Source organism: Podarcis bocagei (assembly GCF_964188305.1).
Source record: "Podarcis bocagei genome assembly, chromosome: 15".
Classification (NCBI taxonomy): Eukaryota; Metazoa; Chordata; class Lepidosauria; order Squamata; family Lacertidae; genus Podarcis; species Podarcis bocagei.
This window is the reverse complement of record NC_138141.1, coordinates 42,972,880-42,993,845: the sequence shown is the minus strand read 5'-3', so window position 1 is coordinate 42,993,845 and position 20,966 is coordinate 42,972,880. Positions and strand designations below refer to the sequence as shown.

Below are 20,966 nucleotides of genomic sequence, written 5' to 3'. Positions count from 1 at the left end.
ACCGAAGTGGAAGATCCGGCTAGCCAGATAGCAGGCCCCTTCAAGCAGCATAAATTTGGTGGAGCCCCGGGCGAGGGAGCCTCGGCCCTTTCCCCTCGGAGCGTGTCGCCAGGCTGCTCCCCTCTCGGCAGCCCCGGGGAGGCGGGTCTCTCTCCGGCCTCCGCCCCTCGCCCGAGGCGGCCGCCTGCGCGTCCCTCTCGCCAGTGCGCTCCGGGCGCGCGGAGGAAGAAGGAGGCGCGATGGTGGGGCGGCTCAGTTTGCCGGACGTCCCGGAGCTGCCGGACTCGAAGCGCCGGGCCGAGCGGGGCCTCGACAGCCCCGACTCCGGGCTGCCCCCCAGCCCCAGCCCCGGCAGCTGGCTGCTCTCGGGCGGCGGATCGGAGCGGGGAGGGGTCGCCAATGCGCTGCCAGAGACCGAGAGACCGGAGACCAAGCCGCTTCCGAAGGTGAGTGCAGGAAAGCAGGCGCCTGCGTCTGTCCCAGCGTGGGACCGGAGTGAATCCGGATTCACGGGGTATGCGTGCACGGCCGATGCAGGTCCAAGCGCTAGCAAGGGAGCGTCGAGCGGGGGACGCAATCCGAATTAGCGGCGCGGCTCAAACGGGATTAGGGAGACTGCGGATTAGTGCGCAAAGCGGAGTGTGAAATTGGAGAGCTAATCCGGAGTATGCGAGTCCACGTAGTGCGGGCTCAAGGCTCTCTTGACGGTGCAATCCCGAACATGTTTTATCTGACGCCGGACTGAACTACTCAAACGTGTTTTTTTAATATATATATACTGTTGCAGTGTGAACTGGATCATACTCGGTGCAACATAAAATCCAGCGCGCGCGTATTTCGTTTTGCAACGCAAATAAAACGCAAAGCAGCCTCTGCGGATCCGGGCGAGGTCAGTGTGAGATGCCAAACTAGCAACAAATTCCTTGCACTACCTTCCCCAGGTGGAGCCCTCCTTCTGCTTCCCTTGACGTGGTGCTTTCTGAGACCCTTCGGGGACTAGGCAGGTGCATTTGTAACCCCCACTTCCTGCCTAGCTGTGGCTCCAGTTTCCCTAACTGGTGCAAACTGGAGAATCCCTCTTCTCCCATCCTAGTATTTTCCTGCTGGAGACGACCTGTTCCAGCTCCCCGTTGGAGCAGTCGAGGGTTTTCACTTGGGGGACTTCATCGTCTCGAGATCTTTCGCATCATGGTAGTAAAGTTAGGCCTTCATGATCACTGTGCCCATTTTGCAGACTGGATGCCGCAGGCAGTGTGGTGACTCGTGTTGGGATTGTCCAAATCTCAAGGGTGCCATCCTGTGCCCAACCTGCTGCACTAGAATTTAGTGGAATCGGCTTGCCATGGGACCAGATGAGAGGGGCGTATGCCACAACCCCGCTAAATGTTTTCAGTCGGATGCCACTGCATAACACATGCTAGTGTGTTGATGATTTCTTGTGTCTCTCAAGAGTCTCCAAGCGCATGATGGGCGGGAATAGTAGGGGGTTATGAGCAGGGGTGGGGGGCTGCTAGGATCCCCAAGGGCTCTGTGGGTGGGTTATTACTGTATGTTGTACATATGAACTTCCCAAATTCTCTTGTGGGATTATGGGGGCCAGGCAATTGTCATGGGACCTCCTAACGTTTCGTTTCTTATTTTTTTTGTTTTAGTATGACATTTATATGAAGAGCTCAAGTTGGCGTACGTGACCCATAAGACTGGACATATATTTATATGAATCCCCTGAATCTTTGTTTCATTTGCTTATGTTTTTATGCTGCTCGAGTTTGTAGTTTTCTTTTTTTAGCTGGGATCACTTTTCATATTGCACATAGTTTGGAGGTTTTTGAACTATTAGGCTGTTTGGAAAGGCTTTGAAATAAATACATGGTTCTCCCCACCCTCCCTGTTTTTAACCTCCTAACACCAACCCTGGGAGGTAGGTCTGGCTGAGATGACCCCTGGTGAGCTTCCTGGCTGATTCCAGGATTTGAACCCAGGTCCCTAGTCTCTAGTCCAACCAGTATACCAAACAGGCTTCCAAAAAGGATTCTCTCCCCCACCCACCCCCGTACAATGTGATTCCCACCTCCAGCACAGTGACAGACCATTTGTGTCCTGTTAATAATTTCTCTTCCAGGCAGCTGCTACGGAATGTAAACCAACATTTGGTGCGCAGCTGCTGTGTCCCCCCAACATGCTGCAACAGGATTCGGAGACAGGTGGGATCAGGAGAGGGAGAGCGTTATCTGGGGTCTGTGGCTTTCTCCGCTGAATATTAGTGCCCCACATACAGATAGTTGTGGGGAGGTGGAGGCAGTTACCCACAGCTCAGCCACGGAGTGTGGCAGTATAAGTGTACCTTGTCCACTTCCTCTTCTGCTCCATTTTACCTATGAGATTGCCTTGCGACATATACTCAACCGCTTTGATTGGTGGAACTGGTGCTGTTACAGGTGCCACATAATATCGGTTCCACATCTGTTAAGACTTCCATCGTTTACTGTCTTTGGAACTCCCTGCCTGTTGATACCAGCCCAGGCGCCTTCACTGTACTCTTTTCGGCTCCTGTCAAAATCACTTTTGTTTAGACCAGTGTTTCCCAAACGTTTTTGGGCAACGGCACACCTGTTAGCCAGAAAAAAATCTCGCGGCACACCACCATTAAAGCCCCGCCCCGTGACGTCAGCGCGCAGCGTCACGCCGGGAGGGACGCACAAAAGTGAAAGTTTTTTCCCTCCCCCTTGCCGGGGTGGGAGGAGGCAGCAGAGCGAGGGCAGCTGAGGCGGCGGCGGCTGTTGTGGTGGTGGCGGCGATAGCGGGCGGAGGAGGGGGCGGCGGCGGGAGTTGCTGCTGCTGTTGTTGCTGCTGCTGCCCGGACATGCCGGCCTCCTCCTCCTCCGCTGTCTCGCGCTCCTCCCTTTTGCGCGCGCTGCCCCGCCGCTCGGCACCACCACCGCGGAGCCGCCCCCGGCTCGACGCGGATCCTCGCCGCCGCCGCCGCCTCTCACCGCCCGACTCGCCTGCCTTCCTCCCACGGCACACCAGCCGATGTCTCACGGCACACTAGTGTGCCGCGGAACACCGGTTGGGAAACACTGGTTTAGACGAGCCTACCCAGATGCTTAGAAAGTTGGTGAGTGTTATAACCTGTTTTTAGACTCTAGTTCATGGGTAGGCAAACTAAGGCCCGGGGGCCGGATCCAGCCCAATCGCCTTCTAAATCCGGCCTAAATTCCTGGATGGTCCGGGAATCAGCGTGTTTTTACATGAGTAGAATGTGTCCTTTTATTTAAAATGCACCTCTGGGTTATTTGTGGGGCATAGGAATTCGTTCATTTCCCCTCCCAAAATATAGTCTGGCCCCCCACAAAGTCTGAGGGACAGTGGACTGGCCCCCTGCTGAAAAAGTTTGCTGACCCCTGCTTTAAATCTTTTGAGAGTTTTAAACTATTGTTAATTTTTTCCTATCGATGGCTTTGTTGTTTTATTTTAATTTTTGTATCTTTTTGAGGTTTCTTTGTAAAAACAAGCAGCGCACAGATTTTATGAAGCTAATGATTTTGTCACTCTGGGCTAGCTTGCATACACAAACGATAACAGGTTTTTAAACGATAGACTGGCTAATTTGAAGCCCATACTGCCCCTTGGTTCTGACTTTGCAACCACTACGGTGGATTGGAATCCCCTGCACCCGTTAAGAGTGCATGTGGTGAAGGCAGTTAGGTGTAGTGATTGGAGTGTCATACTAGGACCAGGGTTCAAATCCTCGCACAGCTATGAAGCTCACTGGGCAACCTTAAGCCAGTTACTGCCTCTTAGCCTAACCTACCTCACAGGGTTGTTGTGATGATTACATGAGGAGGGGGAGAACCATATTTGCTGCCTTGAGCTCCTTGGAGGGAAAAAAGGGATGTACCGTAAATGCAATAAAGAAATAAATGTTGAAAATGTAGGGGAACTGGGTAGTGGTTAAAGGGTGTGAAGGGAGTAGCTGAATAATATTTTAGCCTGGCTACAAATGACCCCCCCCCCCTTCCCTAATTTGCAGGAATTAATTCCCTGAAGAATATCTCCTCCCCTTTATTTGCAGACTCCTCTGGAGACAAAATAGAAGCAAAGAATAAAATTGGGGTTTTTTGCTTTCTTTTGTTGGAGGGAAGGAGGAGGAATTTTGGTTTGATTCTCCTGAAATGTAGGTACTAGGAAACAGCTGTGACTCTTCGGTGTGGCTTCTTTGAAGCAAGAATCAGAGCCTGACCCCAAGCTGAAATGCAAGTCAACGAGGGGATGTTGAATGGGGCAACCCAGCCAGATGGACAGGGTATAAATAAAAACGAATTATTATTATTATTTATTAGTCCCCCCCAAGTCGAGGACAGGGCACTGGGGTGGATGAGTGGGTGTTGATCCAGTAGCCACTGAATTTACACTGAGTATCTTGGTTACTTGGGGCACTTCAAGCCTGTTTTTTGGGTTGGGTTCGATTGTGTATCGGCAAACTCGGGTTTTGCTGTTATAGTTGGTTAGGAGATCTTGCGCAACAAGCTCGCTTCCCCAAGCAGGCTCCTTTTTTTTGCGATGGGCAAATGCACTTTGGAAAGTGTGGGGGTCAGGCTCGCATCTAATCTCTGTCCAAAGGAATCAGAGCAGAATGGGCCTTAAGCAGAGCAGGCAACAGATCAGGGTTGGAGGCTTGTTAAATAGCCCACGTTATCTAATCTCCCTGGGAAAGAAAGGGATGAATGTTCCAGAAATGGGTTGTCTGGAAGCCTTGTAGGGCGGCACGTTTTTTTCATGGCTTGGTTTTAGACAGAGGTGTTGGAAAAGAAGGAACTGTTTTTCCAAGATGTGTAGCTGCCGGGGCTGAAATGGTTTCAGCGCTGTTTAAGGACTGGATCGAGTTAAGGGCCAGGAGAGGTGTGAGAAATGTGTTCCACCTCTTCCGCCTTGCCAGGACAGTAGCAGCGCCTGCAGCATCTGTGTGGGAATTGTCTCTGTCCAAAACGCTAAGGACTTGAGTTCATAACTTGCAGTGCTGGGCGGTTTTCTTTCCTTTCCTTTTTGCTTCTTTGTTTTTGGCTGAGCTGATGTTGCTCAACCTCACTTTTCCATCTTTAAAAGAGGAAAAGAGGAGGAGGAGGAGGAATTATTGTGGCCAAATATGCAGGCTGAACTTTTTATAGGACTGCAAAGAACACTGTAGGCTGAGGCCGTGCTGTTAAAAAAAGAGAAAAAAGTAAGAGCTGCTGAAATCGGAATGGGTTGGATCTTTTTAAGGGGAAAAACAAAACCTTGAAAATGTAAAAGTGTGAACTGTGTCAGATTTGTGTTCGCTGATACAGTACAGTGGTACCTCGGGTTACATACGCTTCAGGTTACATACGCTTCAGGTTACAGACTCCGCTAACCCAGAAATAGTGCTTCAGGTTAAGAACTTTGCTTCAGGATGAGAACAGAAATCGTGCTCTAGCGGCGCAGCGGCAGCAGGAGGCCCCATTAGCTAAAGTGGTGCTTCAGGTTAAGAACAGTTTCAGGTTAAGAACGGACCTCCAGAACAAATTAAGTACTTAAGCCGAGGGACCACTGTATGTGTGATGACGAGATTCTTTTGCCAGGAAGGGCTGTAGCTCAGGAAGGAAGTATATGCTGGCATGGAGATGGCTCCGGGTTCAATCCCCAATAGCATCTCCAGGTGGGGCTGGTAGACTCACTCCTGGAACTCAGGAGGGCTGCTGCTGCCAGTCAGTGTTGACAAGACTGAGCTAGTCTGACTTGGTAGAAGGCAGCTTCCTCTCCTGTGCTCCTAACAGCAGCATTGCTACTGTGAATCGCTGTCCAGGCCAAGGAAGGTTTTCCAGACAGAGGCCATGCTCCCTTTGGGGCCACATGCCGGTGGTGGGCGGGGCCAGGGCAAAAATGGGTGGAGCAACAAATGCAAATTTTCAGTGTCAGCTTTTTTTATTTTTTTATTAAACACTTCCTGACATGACCTCTCTCTATCCTCCACCTTCACAAGCCAGAGGCACTGCCAGAGTGCAAGGACACATTTCCAGCCAGGCGAAAACGCACAAGGAGGGTTCAGGTGAGGGGTGTGGCTTTCAGAGAGGGGGTGTGGCCTGGAGAGAGTCCCACATTTGGGCCCTGGGAAAGAGGTTCTGCGCTCTGGCTTTGTAAGAGTGGCTTATATTTTTTATATAAAATATCCACGCCTTCTGTTGTCTTCCATGCCTTCTGCTGTTTGATAGTCACCGTTCAGTGTGTTGCCTGCCAACTTCCCATGCTGAAAGACGTGCCTTTCCTTTTGCAGGAGACCTCATCTTCTCCCAGCCCGCTGCTCCCCGGCTGCTCCTCTCGCCTATGCCCTCTGTCCTTTGGGGAAGGAGTGGCGTTTGATCCGTTGCCGCCCAAGGATATAAGGTACGCTGAAAGCTGTAAAAGGAGGGTAGCAAAGACGACCAGCAGGATTTGTCAAAGCCCATCGCTGGGCAGAGAAGCGAGATGGCCTTGTGTGGACCTGCAGAGTCAACTGCATTCCTGGGCATTGGAGGCTGGGGGCAGCCTGCCACATTTCACAAAGAGCTTGAGGAAAATAGCACTTTGCGTAAGAAGCACAATTCCCTGAGGCTTGGGCTCCAAGAGCTGTTTTAGGCACAAAGAGAGGCCTGCTTTCTGTTATCGGCCGACCCATATGCCGCATCGCAGACTGATTTTGGAAGCCCCCTCAAAAGTGGTTTGTCAGGCAGGCTTCTGTTCTGATAAATTATTATTTATTAGATTTATATCTGTCATCTCAGGGCAGTCCACAGAGTTTAGGCATTACAAACAATTCTGCCAGGCTTATGCAAGCAATTAAGAGTTCACAATGGTTTGTTGATACTTGTTTTTCATTTTTTTGCTGTTAAATTGCTTTTTTAAACGCTTTTCTTGTATGTCTTTGATCTTTTTAATGTTGTAAACCGCTTTGATATATTTTTAAGCAGCATATAATTTTAAAATAAACCTATAAAGTCTACAGTCTTTTTAGCTAAAGTGTTCTGGCAGGTGTAATGATGCTAACTGTTCTGCCCTGTCTGTTTTCTCCCTCTGCTCCGCCCCACGTCCATAGGTACACCTCTTCGGTGAAATACGACTCTGAGAAGCACTTCATCAACAATATTTCTATGCCGATGGGGCTGGGATTGTCCTCTTGCAGCCAGACGGTCATCTGCGTCCCCGACAACACTTGGCGCAGCTACAAAGCGGAGGTGCACCTCGAACCGCGCCCCCGGCCCAGGAGTTTCTCCAGCACCACAATCGTCTACCCCAAGCACACCAAGACTGTGTACACCACCACACTGGATTACAACTGCCGAAAGTTCGTGCGGAAGTTCCTGTCCAGCGTGGAGCTGGAATCGACTGGGAGTGATAACAACCCTGATGGCTGCTGACTACACTTTATCTCTCTGTCTCTTTCCCTCCCTCTCTCTCTGCTGTTGCAACATGATGGGTTTCCGTCGCATCGTAAGCTCTCCACCCGATGGAAATGGATGAAACCCTGAATTAGCTTTGCCTCCCAAACGAATTTCCTCTTGTAGCTACCTCTCCTCCACGGCACGTCTTCAGCCTTAAGGATCCTGTGGGCCTGCACTTAATTTATGTCTACAGGAACGCAAAAACAATTTTCTCTGAGGTCACTTTTTCTCCTTTCTTTTGCTGTCTTTTCCTCGTGTGGGGTGAAAATGAGCAGACCTTTCTGTTCCAAGAGGAAAGTAACTTGTTCGTGGAGAAGAGAAGGAGCTTAGGACAAAGGCTTTCAAGCGAAAACAATTCCTGAACTGGCAATTGGAAACCATCCTAGTTGCTCCTGCGTCAAGTAACTTTATATATAAAAAAGAACTCTTTCCCACCTAAAAACCATAACTTATTTTCGATAGTCTCATTTATTACGTTAATGTATTAAAACAGATTTTTTGCCAGGGAGGGCTGGCTGGTGGTCAAATCACAGTTATAGATTGTCACTCTATAAACTTACCGATCACACTCTTTATGTGTTATGCCTGCGTCTTTTAAGGAAGCCTAAAAATCAGGCCACTCGTGGTTTGGCATAAAAACACAATAATTGGCATAAAATAATTATGGCATAAAAACACAATAATTACTAGGTTATTGGTTTCCCAGATATGCATTATATAGCATGTTTTATTTAATTCATTGCGGACTTGTCCAACAGTTCGCTTTGGTTAAATTTGGTTGAAGTTGCTCCTGCAGGACTTGTAGCGAGTATAAAGCTAATATTTACCTTGGGATCATCATCATTTAACGCATCGTTGCTTTAAAAGATGCAACATTTTGCAAATGCCACAATTTAGAACCGCCCACGAGTGCTTTGGAAATCTGAGGATAATGGTGGCACAACCTTAGGCAATCTCTTTTGGATAATGACTTTCAGATTTATATGATGAAAGTAGTAATTCTGTGGCCCAGCAGCATGCTAAGCTGCTGTTAATGGGAGATTCAGAGACAGTTCCTTTGTCCTGACTGCCTAAAATGTGTGTGTTGTGATCAGGTCATTTGAGTAATTCTTCACAAGCAAAAAAAGGAAGATCTGACTTGACCCCTCTGTGTACTGGGGCAGATACTTTGGTCCATCTAATTTAGAATAATTGACACTGACCAGCAGGAAGTCTCCAGGGTTTCAGGCGGGGGTCACCCTATCTGCAGACGCCAGGGATTGAACATGGGATCTTCTGCATGCAGTGCAGCTATTCCATTACTACGCCACAATGCTTGCCCCAAGGGTCTTAGGAAGATTTGCAGTAGTGTGTCAAAACAGTTTTGGTAAATTTGGACAACTGTTTCACTACAAAGGCGGAGTGAGAATGCTGGATACGTACACCCCTAGAAATTGGTCCTAAATATTGAGCAGCATAGAGGCATCTGAGAATTTTATTCTGTCTCCATAGAAGTGCCTCCGTTTGTGGTCGGAGACTTCCTGGTTGTGAGGGGTAGATTAAACCTCCTGCAATAATCTGGACTAGAGGTAAGAGGCCAGCTCCGATTCAAAGGTAAAGATCAGCTTTCTCCAGGGAAAAGCGGCAGGACAGGGCAGTCTGGATGAGCCCTATGTTGTGTCGAGAGCTTCCCCTTCCCCACCAACTTTTTCTTTGAAAGCCTTGTTCTGTTTTTAGTCTGAAAAACAATTTACCTTGCCTGTTGTAACAGCCGTTCCCTGTCAACAAATCTCAGTAAATTTCAGGAAGGCTGTGAGATGGCTGAGGTTTTGTGTTTGTGTTTTGCCAGTGGTTCCCTCTACAAAAATAAACAGCTGAGAATCCTGAGGCACCTGAAAGGCTGATGGGTTTATAACGGCACTGCCAAACGGCGCAAACAAGATTTCATTTTCTTTCCTCCAACAGTTCCCCGGCAGGGTCTCTTGTTGAAGTTTTATTGTTATGCTTTTGCAAGCACTTTGACCAAAGGAAACATTCCCTTTTATAAAAAATGTACCGTATTTTCCCCCCCTAAATGTTGCTGAAATATAGAGCAGATGAAGCATGGGAGAAGTTCCTTAGACTGGTTGGAACAGAAGTTTTGTGGGGTGTGTGAGTCAGTTTCACTCATAAGAAGTATGATCTCTACACCTTAAAGGTGTGCGGGAGAGATTCAGTTTGGGCAAGAAGAAGTTTAGTTTTGTCAGGAATCCAGAATGGAGCAGAAAGTCCAGTCAGTTGAGTTTGTTCTTGCAAGTGTGATTAATGGTAAGTGTAAGGTATTTTGTGGCGTTCTATGTGTGAAGGCAGGGTTGCTTCATGGTAAGAAGGGGAAATTATTTTTGAGTTATTAATTTGATTATAATTGATGGTTCCTTTGCTGTGAAGGGAACTAGAATCTAGGGAATCTTTTGCAAATGTTGCACACTTTTAAAGAAAACTTTGGGGGTGCTACTGCCCCCTCCTCCACCCCACCATGCCATGGCCAAACCAAAGCTAAGTTTTCAAAAGCCAGGAACACTGTATGCAAACAAAATGCTGTAATCTCTGGTACAGGATGCAAACAACATGCTATCATTTCCGGTGCAGGGTGCAAACAAATTACTATGTTACTGCGTAGTCATAGAGAAACACTGAATTTGTTGTTTTTGTTGAGTTCTGCAGGAGGAGCAATAACATTCTTTGAAGTAACAGAAAAACCTTTATGAAAGGAGCAAGGTGTAGGAGTCATTCCTCACTTAATTTTGCATTGCTGTTGCAAAAGAAGCTGAATGTATATAAAAAAAAGGACATGTAATTTTCCTACTGGGTAGGGTTACCAAGTAGCGTTTAAGGGGGAAACGACTGAGGAGTTAGACATTCCTTGAGGAGTGACTGTTTTGTTAGTAATGACCAAGTACTCATTGTCATTGCTGCATACCTAGCAGTGTGAAGAAGTGATCTAAGAACTTGTAGGGCTGCCTATGGGAAGATGTCCTCTTAACTTTTGAATCTGTGAGCTCTCTGAGAATACTCGCAAGTTGTTTTTGTTTTAAAAACACATGCACACAAGTTTCTAGTTCTTGTGGTAAAATGAACATGGAAAGATGGGCAGGTCTCTTTGCTGAATTCTTTGCATAGATGGCAGCTGATGGAGTAGCAAGTGCAAATTTCCCCATAGAGCCTTTCTGCGTACTAGCCCCAAATCTTCTAACAGTGATATTTTAACTGGGCAAACAGAATTTGGGGAGAGACATCCCACATGGGATGAGAGATGGGATTTGAAAAAGGATGGGTTACTGAGTCCCCAGTGCTGCAAATGCACGTGGTTCAAAAATACTGAAAAAAGAGAGCCCAGCATTGGCATGGCATTATTATGGAAGTTACTTATATTTTTATTTTGAATGGGCTACAAGAACATGTGTGGTATTGCAAATAAGGTTTCTCTTTTTTAAAATAATAAAAAAGGTACAAAAAATGTATTGGGAATAGGAAAAGCATCCAGTGTGGACCCAATAGGGAGATGAGATGTTTGCAACTCTTTGCTCACAAGAGTCACTTACATTGTCATCCCCTCAATTAAGTATCCTCTGTAGCAGCCCTAAAAACCAGCTCTGTGGAGCTGATTTATGTGCAAAATGTCTCAGATTCAATCCCTGGCATCTCCATGAGAGACTGGCAAGGATTCTTGCAATAATAATAATAATAATAATAATAATAATAATAATAATAATAATAATAATAATAATAATTTTATTATTTATATACTGCCCACCTGGCTGAGTTTCCCCAGCCACTCTGGGTGGCTTACAGTACATATAAAAACAAGCTGCTGCCAGCCAGTGTAGAGGGAGCAGTAGGGAGACTATGGCCCTCCAGATGTTGTTTGGCTCCAGCTCCTGTTATCCCCAACAGCCACAGCCTCTGGACAGGGGCGATCTGGGCAACTCTAGGCTCCCCATCCTTTGGGTAGTGACATTTCTGGACCGAATGGTCTAGCTCAGTATGAAGCCGCTTCCTAAGTTCCTACAATTGCCAATGTATACCTACTACTAGACAAAGGAGTTTGGCTTCCTTCATTTAGCTCTTATCTCTCAGCCTTCTCCCTCCTAATCTTTTAGGATGAAAAGCCTGTGGAAGGCAGTGATGGCAGATTTTACTCCTTTTTCCAGCAGCCTTAAGATCAGGATGGTAGAGCGCTCATAATATTTTTATTCCTATGGCAGTGAATAAATCTGTGCCACTCCTAGAGGTTTATTTTGGGGCTTTAGTTGCTAACTTGAAAATATTAAACTGCTCTTGCCTGCTACCTCCAGGGTATTTTTGTCTGCAGGAACCAAATAGGGAACTGACTAAAGGGGCTTCCTGGAGGTATTTGGTTGAAGGGGCTTAGGCCGATGCAGTGAGTGAAGTAACTCTTGGGGTTCATCAGACATGTCACAGTGGCTTCTAGCCTACTTCTTGGTTGAGAAATCAAAGGGCTTCTCTTTTTGTTTAGTAACATGGCATTTGAATAAGCCCCTAGAATTTGGGTGGTGGTGGGTGGGACCCACCTGGATACTTGTTCTATGCAGATATTTCTCCAGGTCGATGTGATCTGGGGCTCTCCAAGTTTTGCTTTTCCAATGAGTTAATTAATAAACTAAGCCATGTATCATCCTCATCCTTGCCTGTTTTTTTTTTAATAACACGATCAGTCTTTGATATCTACCTATAAGTTTTTTATGTTTTAAAAAAGAGGTGGGTCGGTGTTTTTTTAAGTGTCATTACATGATTTAAAAGTTAACTTGTGTTGCTGCATTCTTGCGAAGTCCTGGATATCACTGTGCAATGTCAATGACATGATTCCTTTCCCTCTCTCTATGACTGTTCTTAATTTGCTTTGGATTTCCCCCCATTTTAACTAGTAATAAATTATCTGAAGAACATAATCCCAGAGAAGTGTGTTTTGTTTAAGTGTATTGTGTTTATTGACACTCATTGCAGACGAGGCTTGTCGCTACTACCATACTTTCTGTATGTGTGAATGATTACTGAATCTGAAAAACTGACAAATGAAAACATAAGGAATTGGAGATCATATTTGCTTTTCTTTAAAATAAATATTTTCATAGGCACTTGATCTCATTTTATCCATACCACCAGGCTCTCAGGCAAATCATTTTAAATAGGTTAAAAAAAAATCATATGTGGAGTTCCTAGGTTTAAATTTTTCTTTAGGATAATTTAGCTTGTACTTCTATATGCACTTCATTGGGAGTAAGCCCTACTGAAGTCTCATTTAACTGTTTCCAATCCAGTACCAATGCAATTAGGAGGAAGGGCCGGGTATAAATTAAATGAATAAATAAAAACCAAAAGCTCCAATGATAGTTCTTAGCAGCCCATTAAAACCTCAGATCCAAGGGTCAAATGTGGCCCCTGAAGCCTCTTTACCTGGCCCTCAGGACTATCCCTAGGCCACACCACCTCAGCCATGCCCCTCAACAGCCCTGCTTCCTTGAGTGTTTTTTCTTGTCTTTCTTCAAACTCTGCTTGTGTGCCTGGATGGAGGATATAAAAGGGTGTGTGTGTGTGTGTGTGTGTGTGTGTGTAAACTTGCCTACTGTACAAACGTAAAATGTACACTTGCTGCTCCAACCACTTTTGACTCTGGCCCTGTGCATCACTGGCATGTGGGACCTGAAATATTGCCCAGAAAGGAATGCAGCCCTCACCTGAAAAAGGTTCCCTACTGTGCAATAAAAGGGAGTTCAGGTGAAGTTCAGAGAAGATACCTCTATTGTGTCGTTATTCTTCCCCTACCACAAAGGGAGCATACGCCATGTTCTCTCCACCAACTGCAAAGGAAGACGACACTGATTGGTTTTGTACACAGCAAAGTGAGAAGCAATGGTTTAATTCTGACAAAACTGAAAGTTATTCCCGTGGATTCCCCAGTCCCTTCCTCCATCTATGGAAGGTTAGTTGGATGCCAGCAAATCATTATCTATCCATCCGCGCAGAATTTTATCAAACTTACATTTGCAGTGTGCAGACAGCTGTTGGTTAACTTGATGAAAAGATGAATCATTTCATTAGTTTCAAATAGAACCATCTAGGGTTACCTCTTCAAGATCTTCACGCCTTTGCTTAAACAAAGCAAAACAGAAGCGTCAGGGAGATTTCTTTACGCTATTTCCTGAGAAACACTTGGCATCAGGGCTGACTGCCTTTTTGAGACGTTTGTTGAGATCTTAGAATTGGGTCCACTTTGGTCTGTCTTGGGCGCTGAAGTAGTAGTGGAGGACATGCTCTTTCGTAGCAACTGCTCCTTGCCCTGAGGAGGAGCCACATAATCTTGTGGCAAGTGCTTAAAAGCGAATGATGGCTCTGGTGGTAGGTTTTTCTGGATGTACTCCCCATAGCGCTTCCTTCTGTTCAGCCTGTAGACCCATAACCTCTCCTCTTCTGCTATGGGATCATCCAGGACCCCATCCCAGCGAAGGCTCTCGTTGGAAAGCACAGAGTTGTCTTGGGTCAAGAACGAAATGCTGGCAGAGAGAGGAGGTTTGCCTGGAGTCGCCTTTGGGGCGGCACCTTGGGGCGTCGTTCCAGGGCCAGTTTGCTGTTGAAGTAGTTCAAGGGGTGATGTCACAAGGACGGAGGGCTTCTTGCTTTTGCCTTCAGGTTTTCCTGCTTCAAAAGAATGGCGTCAGAGAGGAAGTCTGAGCACCTTTCAAAGCACATCATAGGAACGTACGATGCCTTAGGCTATTGGTCCCTGTAGCACAGGACTGTCAACGCTGACTGGTAACAACTCTCCAGGGTTTCAGGAAGAAAATCTTTACCACTCCTACCAGGGCATGTTGGGGATTGAGCCTGGGACCTTCTGCATACAAAGCAGAAGATCTCTCAATGGCTTGTCCCCCGTATCAGCATATTAAAATACCTGTGTTGGGAAAGACATGCACAAAGGAGCAGCCTTATTTATAGAGTCATCTGGGTGTTGACTGACAGGACAGCAGCTGCTCTTCACCATCACTTTTTTGTAATTACTTTAGCTACAAAATGGTTTAATTGTATTATTCAGCCACCTCTGTTCCTAAAGGCAGAATCTTTCAACATCCTCCTGTTGAAATGGAGTGGCGATTGATGAGTATCTCCCGCCCTCTACTGCTTAAACTAGAGAAGAGCAGCTGCTTGAAACTTGCTCTGGAAAACACCCAACTCTTCTTACTCATAGATCCAATTTCTAGAACAAGTGTTTGCTTCTCCAAGAAAGCAGACTGCCACCAGCACTGTTCCTTCCCTTCTTGTGCAGATTGCTAACTAGCATGAAAGACTGCTTGAATAAACCAGACATGTTGGTCTAAAGAATGCAAGTTTAGGTAGGTTCTTATGCACAAAATTCACAACCAGCCCTGTAGCGGCTGCACTAAAATGACATTTGGCAGCCACAGCGTGGGGGAACCTGTGCCCTTCTGAATATTATTGGACACCAGCTACCAAAATCAGGACTCAGAGTTGGTTGGCCATGCTGGCTGTGGTGGACATAGATCAGCTGAAGGGCCACCAAGTTCCTCATGGCTGTTTGAAAGGCTAGCCTCTCTTGCAAGTACCATCAGGCCACTCATACAGAGCCAGTGCGGTACAATGGTTAGAGGGCTGGCCATGGAGCTCACTGGCTGACCTTGGCCTAGCCATAGCTGCCTCTTGGCCTAGCCATAGCTGTCAACCTCCCCCCCCCCTTTTTTGCGGGAAATTCCCTTATTTCAGCGCCGTTTCCCGCTGCTTCCCCGGATTGTTAGATGTCCCGTAGACTGTCTCCGGGACAGGTGAGGCTGCTGATCCCTTATTTTCAAATCTGAAAGTTGACAGCTATGCCTAGCCTACTTCACAGAGTTTGTGGTGGGGATTAAATTAGGAGCAGAAGAACCATGCACACTACCTTGAGCTCAAGAGAGAAAAGTAGGTGGGATATAAATGCAAAAAATAAAATACCCTTCACACACAAACACCCAGTTCTAGCTGGGTGAGTACATGCAAACCACCATTTTGATTTCCCACAATGCCCAGTTTTCAATTTCCAGTGCAGGGAAAACTGTGGTCAATTTTAAAATGGCAGCTTGCAGGCACTGCTGCCAAGGAGCCCACCATCACAGAAGAGAGATTATTGGCCTTGGGGGTGCCCACCATTATCTTGTGCTGCCTTCTTTTTCTTCTTTCTTGCTTTCTTCCTAGTCTGAGGTGTGTGTGGACGCTCCTTTGCAGGTGGCTTTTTGGTCTTGGCCCCCTCCCCCTCTGAGAGGGGGTCTTGCTGACACACCTCCATCTTTCTGGGTATCTCTTGCTCCTTTGGGTGCTGCTGCTGAGCCTAAGAGAGACAGGAGCAGACAAGGAGTGTTGGACTGGGTCTTGGGTTCAAATCCTCCCTCAGCCATGAAGCTCTCCCGGTGGCCTCAGGCCAGTTGCTGTCTCTCAGCCTAACCTACCTCACAAGGTTGTTGTGAAGATAAAAGTGTGGGGGGGGGGAGAGAGAAAAATGCAAACCACCTGGAACCCCTTGGAGGAAAAGGTGGAATATAAATGTAAACAATAATAAATGCATCTTCAATTCCAATCTAGTATCTGTTTAGAGGTCAAGGCGTTGTCTGCATGAATCTTGGGAATTGAATTTTGGAGAGGATACCGACTGAACTCCATTTCTGACTCTAATCCGCTCTCTCCACTCCCCTGGAATTAATAATTCCTCAATATATCATTCAAGAGATTTAATATTCTGCTTCTCAAGGCAAATCCTTGAGAACCGCCCACGCATCTTTCTGTTTAGTGGGTTTCCTGCGATGTTCACAGCCTCGAGGGGCCCCTTTGACCTGCAGCAGAGAGGACTAAGGAAGCCCCTCCACGGGAACATCTGCAGTACAAAGAAAGTTGCAGGATTTCAGAGGGATGGTACAAGACGTGTGCAGATTGGAAATGGAAGAGTGGGGCTCCCCCAAAACATCAGCAGGAACAAGCAATATCGAAAGTGGGATAATGGATAATCCCAATGCTCCTCAGTAAACTTCCTTCCCCCCACTAACTGATCATTTTCTCCTCAGAAAACCCCAACTTTTCATTATTCCCACAATAATTGACCACTTTCTCCACAGAGAAACCCAACTTTGCACTATCCCCCATTAATTTACCACTTTCTCCTCAGCACGCCCCAACTTTCCATTTTCCCCACATTAATTGACCATTTTCTCCTCAGAAAAACCCCAAATTTTCATTACCCCCATTAATTGACCACTTTCTCCTCAGCAAATCCCAACTTTTTTATTACTCTTGCTTCTCCACACCCCCACCCCAATTAATTGACCACTTTTCTCCTTAGAAACCTCCTCATTAGCCCTCCCCCAATTAATTGTTCTCTCTCCCCGCTCCCCCATAGCATTCCCATGACCTGCCCCCCCCCCAATTACAGGCATGCTGAGGTGGGGGAGGGGCCTCCCCTCCCCCGCACTCCCTCCGCTTTAGCAGTTGCCCCCGTCCTGGGACCGAAGCTCTCCGCCAGCTGCGGTGCTCCGCCCCCTCTCTCGCTCCGCGGACGCGTCTCCAAGGCAACAGCGCACGGGCATCCAGGCTCCATCCGCGCAGAGCCGAGATGGGAGAAAAATAGTTCCCACCCCACATTTGGCCTGACTGACACTCCCTAGATTAAAATCGCGCGGGGTGGAAAGACTACATATTAATTTCTGCTAGTGCTGTAAATCGTACTAGTCGTCACCATCACCATCATCATTGTGGGTTGGATCCAGTGAGCTTCTGCTCGGAATAGTCCCATTGGGATTAATGGACCAAAAGTTAATGGTCTCCATTAATATCAATGGGCTTAACATTGAATACAACTTTGTGTGTGTGTGTGTGTGTGTGTGTGCATGACAGTGTAATGGTTCTATCTCGCTGCCTGCCTACATGCACAAACAACTATATATGTTTGAAATATTTATATGCTGCCTATATAGAGTAAAACTTTTATCAAGGTAGCTTCCCTCTATAAAAACAGCACAGTGGATATATGTATGTTGTAGAACTGAGTTTTTAACATCATTCTTATTGTATATGGATATTTAAAATGACATATTGTTTCATTTTTTTCTTCTAATCTAAAGCAATTTTCATGATTTTTAAAAAAATATAGCATACAAATTTATTTATTTTGTAGGATTTATATGCTGCTTGATTGTAAACAAACAAACAAAACCCTTACAGCAGTTTATAAAAAGGAGAAAACAGTAAAACTATTACTTAAAACATTTTAAAACGTTTTCCTAGAGTTACCATCTTCAAGAAGTGAAAATCCGGACACAAACAAATTGTTGACCCTTATTTTTATTTTTTTAGAGAAACAACCCAAGGTTTCTGCCGCGATTTTGACCGTTATGTTGCCGAAAATCCAGGATGAACCCCTGAAATCCCAGACGTATGGCAACCATATTTAAACATGCAAAAATTAATGAGCATGAATGATAGGTGAAAGCTGGATTGAAATGCGTGCAGTCATTCTTCATGCCTGGGTAGCCTTGCCTAAGTATAAATGTTGTTAGCGGGTGCTGAAAAGAGTAAAGCGCCGACATGGCGTCAAGGGGCAGGGAGTTCCAAAGTGCAGGTCTAAAAGACTTATTTCTTACAAATGCAGAATTGAGTTTTAGGGGACACTTGTAACAGGCTGATGGTAAGGCCAAAGTCTAGGCAGGCTTGGGCAAAACAGCCAATCTCCGTAACGCTTCCTCAGTGTGCGCTGTCAAGGCTGTATCATCTGCACATCACATCCTGCCACACTTTTGTCTTGGCATGGAGACGTTTCAGGTTGAACAGACCCCCCCCCCCATCACTCATTGAATGGATACACACACTGTCTTCAGTCGAGCTGAAGGCACAGGAGAACAGCAGGCCATCTGAACCGCTCAACAACGTCAGGGAAGCTGAGCTACCTTCCAGCCCTTGCAATGACCCTGTAAGGTAGGCGTGCGTTTATGTTAAGTTGTGGGTGAACATATCAGACGACACAGCGATTCTTCAAGCAGCTCTTGTTTATTCACAGGCCAGAACAGAACTGGGCTGAAGGGTTCAGCCAGCCTGCTTATATAGAGCTCCACTAGAACGCAACAGTAACAACTTTCTGTAACTATCCAATCACGGAACGTCACTTTCAATTCCTTATTTGCATATGTGGACCTGAGTGAAAACTATCTACAGTATCCCCCTGCTGGCCCAGGGTGAGAACTTCAGTACTGTACATAACACCTTATTAATTCCATACTGCAGCTAGGCAGGAGTTTGCCTCTTGTAGTTCTGCCATGATGTTTTCACCCCTCCCTAGATGACCCTTGGGGTCCGTTCCAGCTCTACAATTCTGTGATATTTCACATTTATTTTGCAGTCAGGTTTTTGCTGTTTCATCTTGACTTACGATTCTGCCTCTTATCCTTGGGTTCTCTCGCAACACTGACTGATTATCCTGATTTAACAGCAAACACATAACCCTCCCAAAAGATGCCCTAATTCTTCATCATGCTAATTATTGCTACCAACTGTCATAGTGATTGGTGGCGGTTGTTTTTCTGTTGCAACAAAATGCTTAAACAAGATACTGTAAGCCCTTTGTTCCTAAGCAAAGCTTTTCCGAGACAAGTTTTCCCCGTTAGCGTGATAAATGGGAAATATGTACAATTATTGTATTATTATTGTTTTCTGTAAAAGAATAATTGCAGCCTCCTCCTCGCTCTGACGATGCCATAATTATAATTCCAAAGAAGACTAGAGTAAGGCGGCTGAAACTAAAAGCCAAAAGATCACATCTGTGTGGTTATATATTGCCTTTATGGTGAGTAGAATTTTATTTTTTTTAATATTGTGTTTCAATGTTGTAATCCACCCTGGAACCTAAGGGTGAAGGGTGGGTAATTAGTAGTAATTCTTATTTTCAAAGTTTTGTGAGAATCAGACGATATGCCCCCCCTTTTTGACAGTGTAGCCCGTATAGATCAGAAGTTACCCCCCACTGAGTTAAGAGAGACTTACTTCCAGGTAAGGTAAATGTCTATAGGTAGTGGAGATAGGTCCACAGACCTGTCTCCTTCGGGAAGTTGTGGACTCTAATTCCTTGCAGGTTTTTAAGCAGAGGTTGGGCCTCTGTCATGGATGCTTTAGCCGAGATTCCTGCATCCCAGGGGGTTGGACTAGATGACCCCCGGGTTCCCTTCCAATTTTACGATTCTATGTTTCTATGACAATGTGTACACATTGTCTTCTCTCATAACACTAGGACTCGCAGACATTCGATGAAGCTGGAAGATTCAGGACGGATAAAAGAAAGGACTTCCTTGTGCAGTGCAGAGCTGGAACTGTGGAACTCTGTGCTGCGGGAGGCAGTGATGTGTCCACCAACTTGGATAATAATAATAATATAATAATAATAATAATTTATTATTTATACCCCGCCCATCTGGCTGGGTTTCCCCAGCCACTCTGGGCGGCTTCCAACCGAATACAGTGGTACCTCGGGTTACATACGCTTCAGGTTATATACGCTTCAGGTTACAGACTCCACTAACCCATAAATAGTACCTCGGGTTAAGAACTTTGCTTCAGGATGAGAACAGAAATCGCACAGCAGCAGCGCAGCGGGAGGCCCCATTAGCTAAAGTGGTGCTTCAGGTTAAGAACAGTTTCAGGTTAAGAATGGACCTCCGGAACAAATTAAGTACTTAACCCGAGGTACCACTGTATTAAAAACAACACAGCATCAGACATTAAAAACTTCCCTAAACGGGGCTGCCTTCAGATGTCTTCTAAAAGTCAGATAGTTGTTTATTTCCTTGACATCTGAAGGGAGGGCGTTCCACAGGGCGGGTGCCACCACCGAGAAGGCCCTCTGCCTGGTTCCCTGTAACCTCACTTCTCGCAATGAGGGAACCACCAGAAGGCCCTCGGAGCTGGATAGCTTTTAAAGAAGATTGGACAAATTTGTAGAGAAGGCTATTGACGGCTACTAGCCACAGTAGGTATCATCTGCCACCAACTTCTGCTTCCGGATCCCAGTTGCTGGAAACGACAAGACGGGGAGAGGGCTCTTGCTTTCGGGTCGTCTTGCGGGATTCCCATAGGGGTGCCTGGTTGGCCACTGTGAGAACACTGGCCTGATCCCTTTTTAATGGTTATCTGAAACGTACACACCTCTGCTTAACCATGGCTGACATTTGGGATGGAAGCCGTTTTGCAGGGGAACACATCAGACAGTTGTATTTCTCAATAAATACTACAGGATTGATCTGGGTTGTGGCTAACAGGCCCAGCTACACCATACATTTAAAGCACTCTTAAATAATACTAATACTAATACTAATACTAATACTAATACTAATACTAATACTAATAATAATAATAATAATAATAATAATAATTTATTATTTATACCCCGCCCATCTGGCTGGGTTTCCCCAGCCACTCTGGGCGGCTTCCAAAATAATATTAAAATACTGTGATACATCAAACACTCTTTATTAA

General features: G+C 46.0%; 2 protein-coding genes across 4 annotated transcripts; one reads left to right on the top strand and one right to left on the bottom strand.

Moving 5' to 3' along the window:
* Window positions 1–205: 205 nt before the first annotated feature.
* RFLNB (refilin B) lies at window positions 206–12,364 on the top strand. Its single transcript, XM_081172225.1, has 3 exons — window positions 206–446; window positions 6,293–6,402; window positions 7,091–12,364. The coding sequence occupies exons 1-3, from the start codon at window positions 240–242 to the stop codon at window positions 7,410–7,412; spliced, it is 639 nt and encodes a 212-aa protein (XP_081028351.1). The 5' UTR covers window positions 206–239; the 3' UTR covers window positions 7,413–12,364.
* Window positions 12,365–13,191: 827 nt separating this feature from the next.
* Window positions 13,192–17,006, bottom strand: LIAT1 (ligand of ATE1). 3 transcript variants are annotated; one of them, XR_014002475.1, is made up of 4 exons: window positions 16,880–17,006; window positions 15,609–15,789; window positions 13,541–14,111; window positions 13,192–13,273 (listed from the first exon to the last, which is right to left on the bottom strand). XR_014002475.1 is itself a non-coding variant. In XM_081172216.1 (3 exons), exons 1-3 carry the CDS (start codon window positions 16,883–16,885, stop codon window positions 13,603–13,605), a joined length of 696 nt encoding a protein of 231 aa, XP_081028342.1. In that variant the 5' UTR covers window positions 16,886–17,006; the 3' UTR covers window positions 13,296–13,602. The 3 variants fall into 3 exon arrangements, 2 of the variants coding, with proteins under 2 accessions (XP_081028342.1, XP_081028343.1); XM_081172216.1 differs by lacking the exon at window positions 13,192–13,273 and having other exon boundaries at window positions 13,296–14,111; XM_081172217.1 differs by lacking the exon at window positions 13,192–13,273 and having other exon boundaries at window positions 13,296–14,108.
* Between the last annotated feature and the right edge of the window lie 3,960 nt (window positions 17,007–20,966).